Source organism: Alexandromys fortis, unplaced genomic scaffold (assembly GCF_014885135.2).
Source record: "Alexandromys fortis isolate MF-2015 unplaced genomic scaffold, M_Fortis_MF-2015_v1.1 scaffold_28, whole genome shotgun sequence".
Classification (NCBI taxonomy): domain Eukaryota; kingdom Metazoa; phylum Chordata; class Mammalia; order Rodentia; family Cricetidae; genus Alexandromys; species Alexandromys fortis.
The window spans coordinates 4,067,261-4,072,236 of NW_026067901.1; the positions used below are offsets into that span (position 1 = coordinate 4,067,261).

The 4,976-nt window shown below is 42.0% G+C and overlaps 1 protein-coding gene across 1 annotated transcript; it reads left to right on the top strand.

Moving 5' to 3' along the window:
* The first annotated feature begins 660 nt into the window (after nt 1–660).
* Nucleotides 661–4,633, top strand: LOC126494091 (60S ribosomal protein L17-like). The gene is made up of 2 exons (XM_050131315.1): nt 661–1,056; nt 4,625–4,633. The coding sequence occupies exons 1-2, from the start codon at nt 661–663 to the stop codon at nt 4,631–4,633; spliced, it is 405 nt and encodes a 134-aa protein (XP_049987272.1).
* Nucleotides 4,634–4,976: the final 343 nt, after the last annotated feature.

Here is a 4,976-nt window from a genome sequence, read left to right on the forward strand (position 1 = left end):
GTCTGTATTTAGTGGCCTACTAAGATCAAAAAAACCACATTTTCTGCAGCACACAGTGTATCCCTATTAAAGGATGGTGTTTCAAATGTGGTAAATGGGAGCAAAAGAACTTAGGGAACAAATGTGAATTCTACATCCTTTTGTCTTAGCAGTTTATCTTTAATAAATAATTAAGCCTTAGTTCTCGTTTAGAATTAGTCACAAATAATAGACTGATTTCAGTCTGCTGTAATAAATCCATGGTTTTACTGCTTTGACATGAACATAAAGGATCACATTTGCACTGGGAAGTTGGCATGGTGGATGCAGGTGCCTGCCTACTGCCTGAGTCTGGGGACTCACGTGTGATCATCAGAACCTCTAAAGAGGTGGAAGAAGAGAACTAACTATACAAAGTTGTTCTTTAATATCCACATACACAACACAGCCCCTCCCTCTTTCTTCCTCCCTCCCTTTCTCTCTTCATTCCCCCTCTATTGCTCTATCTCTGTCTCTCTCTTTCACACAGATTTTAAAAAAGATAACAACAGCTCTTCTTCCTGTAAGCGGCCAGAGGTGACCCGTGAAGATGGTTCGCTACCCTCTTTACCCAGAAAACCCACAAAATCATGCAAATCGAGAGGATAAGACCTTCGGGTTCACTTTAAGAACACCCGTGAAATGGCCCAGGCCATCAAGAGTATGCATATCCGAAAAGCCACCAAGTATCTGAAAGATGTCACTTTGAAGAAGCAGTGTGTGCCATTCCGACGGTACAATGGTGGAGTCAGTAGGTGCGCCCAGGCCAAACAGTGGGGCTGGTCACAGGGTCGGTGGCCAAAAAAGAGTGCAGAATGTTTGCTGCACATGCTGAAAAATGCAGAGAGCAGTGCTGAACTGAAGAGTTTAGATGTGGACTCTCTGGTCATTGAGCACATCCAGGTGAACAGAGCACCTAAGATGCGCCGACGAACTTACAGAGCTCATGGCTGGATTAACCCATACATGAGCCCCCCCCGCCACATCGAGATGATCCTCACTGAAAAGGAACAGATTGTTCCAAAGCCAGAAGAGGAGGTTGCCCAGAAGAAAAAGATATCCCAGAAGAAACTGAAGACACAAAAACTTCTGGCACGGGAATACATTCAACATGAAATAAACGCAGATAAAAGTTAAAAAAAAAAAGATAACGACATATTTAATTAATTTATGTTAACTGAAAGAATGAATGCACATCAAGAAGTGCAATTAAAGTTAATATTGCATCAATAACGTTATGCAATTTATTTTTATTTACATTTTAAAATGTGAATAAAAGAATTTTTAATTATATAAAATTCTGTTTTTTTAAAAATGTGATTCTAGGAGGCATGGACTTAAATTTCTATAAAGAAATTTGAAAAATTGACTCCCAAATGAAGGAATAAGTTTAAATGATACAATTAGTAGATCGTTAACTTCAATTTCTTCCCAAGAAAGGATTCTAGGTCTTGGCAAAGGAAAATGTCATCTGAACAAAGCTTATTCAAACCCTCAGGACAGAAGAACAACTTCCAACTTATTTAGACAATTAGGTCTGGCTGCCTAATTTTTCAGTTTTTCCTATAATTCCAGCTAAGTATGAATCCAAGAAATATGTGCAGTTTTAAAGATTTATACTTATAGGACTGTGTGCAAAACTACAAGATTCAAAATAGGTGAATAAGATAAACACATTTCTTTCTGGATATCAGGGGAAAAACTGTTCTATGGTTTAGATTCAAATGTGTAATGTGTGCTCTGATGTTTGGTTATATGTTGTTACACAATTGCATCTATTCCAGAATTCATTTTGGCACTGGGATGACTTTATTTGATCCATTTGGCAAGATGTAGTGAAACTTCTACCCATCAAATAGGCGCATGTTGATGCAACATGCTCACTCCTTAGGTACCCTGAGTACTATGCTACAGGCTGGGGGCTGATGCCAATACTTTATCTTCCCAGTTTTCTGTACACTCGATCAGAAAACAATACGTTAGAAAGAACCAAAAGAGATGTCTAACCAATCAGTGGCCTTTTGAGTGCTCAATAAGGCAGGGCACACTGAGATGCTTAAGTGACAGCAAGAGAGGTTGACTTTCACGCTCTGCATGTGGAACAGAAGAAAGAACAGAGGAGAAAAGTTCCACAGGGGTGGACATCTGAGAAAACCCTGACCATGTGTCTAAGGCTTCCACTGCCGTTGAGCCGGCTACTGAGGAAACTCACAAAGACTGAGTAGCAGGTGGCCCTCTCTGTGAGCCGCAGCCTCCACATAGTACTGTATTTCTCATCAGCATGACTGTCTTCTCTTCCGACCTACTGCCATTGGCTCTCTGATTTCCAGAGTACATACATAAATGCATGCATGCATGGTCCTCACATATTTCTTGTTTTTTTTTTTCAGAAAACGATTCTCTGATTTACGTGGCATAATATGAGTTATTATGTGTTACACAATGTCTTCTCTTAAAAAGTTGCTCAAATATTTTAAAAAACAGCAGATTTACAGACATCAGATATCTTATCTGTTAAACATCATCTAATGGCTTGATTATCCATGATTTTTGAATAAGCGAGTTTATTTAGGCCTAAGATGGATAGTCTTCAGATCTTAAAGCCAAATTATAAATTGTCATTTTAACTTATATTCTGTTGTATTTGAATGTAATTGTCCCTCATATTCTAATAGGGAGTGGCACTATTAGGAGGTGTGGCTTTGTTGGAGTGGGTATGGCCTTTAGGAGGAAGTGTGTCACCATGAGGAGTGGACTTTGAGGTTTTCTCTACTCAGGATACCACCCAGTGTTGACTTCCTGTTGCATGCAAGATGTTAGACTCTCAGCTCCAGCACCCTTCTGCCTGCATGCTGCCATGCTTCCCGTCCTAGTGAGAGTGGACTCAACCTCTGAAGCTGTAAGCAAGCCACCCTGGTTTAAATGTTTTCTTTATAAACGTTGGTGTCTCTTCACAGCAATAAAAACCCTAAGACACATTCCAAAAGATTTCCCTGAGCAATATTTTTCTCCAGATTTAAACAAAACAGCCCATGAAGTCTGTGAAATTTTCTTTTTAAAAAAATTCATTAGTCTTTTACCAGAATTCCACTTGTGAAATATGCACATTCTATATTCCTGCTTTTAAGCATACTGTTGTTAAGGTAAGCACCTTAACAACATTTACAGTTAGGTTTTTAATTTTCTAAAATTTTTTATTACTTTATAAATAATACCATTCAAAATTTCCACTTATTCCCCTCCTCCCATTCCCCTCCTGCTCCCCCATTCACCCTCCCCCTCCAGTCCTAAGAGAGAGCAGGGTACCCTGCTCTGTGTGAAGTCCAAGGCCCTCCCACCTCCATCCAGGCTTAGGAAGGTGTGCATCCAAATAGAATAGGATCCCAAAAAGCCAGTATGTGCTGTAGAGACAAATCCCAGTACCATAATCATTGGTGTCTCAGTCAGCCCCCATTGTCAGCCACATTCAGAGAGTCCAGTTTGATTCTATACTCCTTCAGTCCCAGTCCAGCTGGATTTGGTGAGCTCCCATTAGCCCAGGCACACCGTCTCAGCGGGTGGACCAACCCCTCCTGGTCCTGACTTCCTTGCTCATATTCTCCCTCCTTCTACTCTTCAACTGGACCTCTGGAGCTCAGTCCAGTGCTCTGATGTGGGTCTCTGTCTCTATCTCCATCTGTGGCTGGATGGAGGTTCTATGGTGATATTCAAGATAGTCATCAATCTGACTATGGGAAAAGGCCAGTTTAGGCACCCTCTCCTCCACTGCCCAGGGTCCTAGCTGGGGTCATCCTTGTGGACTCCTGGAAGTCCCCCTAGAGCCAAGCCTCTTGCCAATACCAATTAATGGCTCCCTTAATTACGACATCTTCTTCCCTGCTCCCATATCCTTTCTTCCTCCATCTCAACCATCCCACTCCCCCAAGCCCTCCCCAGCCCTCCTCTTCTCCCCTCTCTCCCCCTCTTCCCTTTCCCCCACCCCACCCCACCCCCATGCTCCCAACTTTTGCCTGGCAATCTTGTCTGCTTCCAGTTTCCAGGGGGATCTACATATGTTTTTCTTTGGGTTCACCTTATTACTTAGCCTCTCTGGGATGGTGAACTATAGGCTCAATGTCCTTTGTTTATGGCTAGAATCCACTAATGAGTGAGTACATACCGTATTCATATTTTTGGGTCTGGGGTATCTCACTCAGAATAGTGTTTTCTATTTCTATCCATTTTAGTGATAGCAAAATCCATTGTAATGCAAAGGATAGGTAGGTATAGGTATTAGAATCCAAAGGTCAGAACATATTTTGATTTTGCTTACTTCTTGGCTCATGGAGAATAATGTTTTCCCACGCTATTAGTGGTCTCTTGTCTGCTATGTCATAGTTTTCTACCTGGTGGTGGTGTCATATATTTTCATGCTGGATGCATGAGTTTGGGACTCCAGGCAAATATGAAACACAAACATTTCTGCAGACAGTCCCTGGTACCATAATAGAGATGGTTCAAAAATTCTCAATGTTTTCTGTCTCTCTTGTTAAACACATAAAGCAGTTCTTCTAAAATAACCCCAGATAATTTCTGCTTTCTCTAACTTCCCTTAAATCTTCTCTAGGTTGGTTAAGCTCACATGTTTTCCCCTCCTAGGGAAAAGACTAGAAAGCTGCTGGTGTTTGTGGACCTTGCAGCCTCTGGGTTGAGTAAGAAGCTGTTCAGCCTCCCAGAGCTTTAGAGTAAGCACAAAAGCTCAGAGGGACCGAGGTGATGGTTCAGTTAGACCGAGCAGCTACTGTGCTCTCTGTCCATCACCAGCACCGATAAGGGAAGTGATCTGGACTCCTGGCATGCAGCTGTCCGGAAGGAGGGTGGATGCTATTCTGGTGGCTGCATCAGCCAGGGCTGCGCATTTCAATCTACCCTTAACTTTTTATCTACCCCTCTCTGCCCGTGCCAGCTTCCCCAGTGTT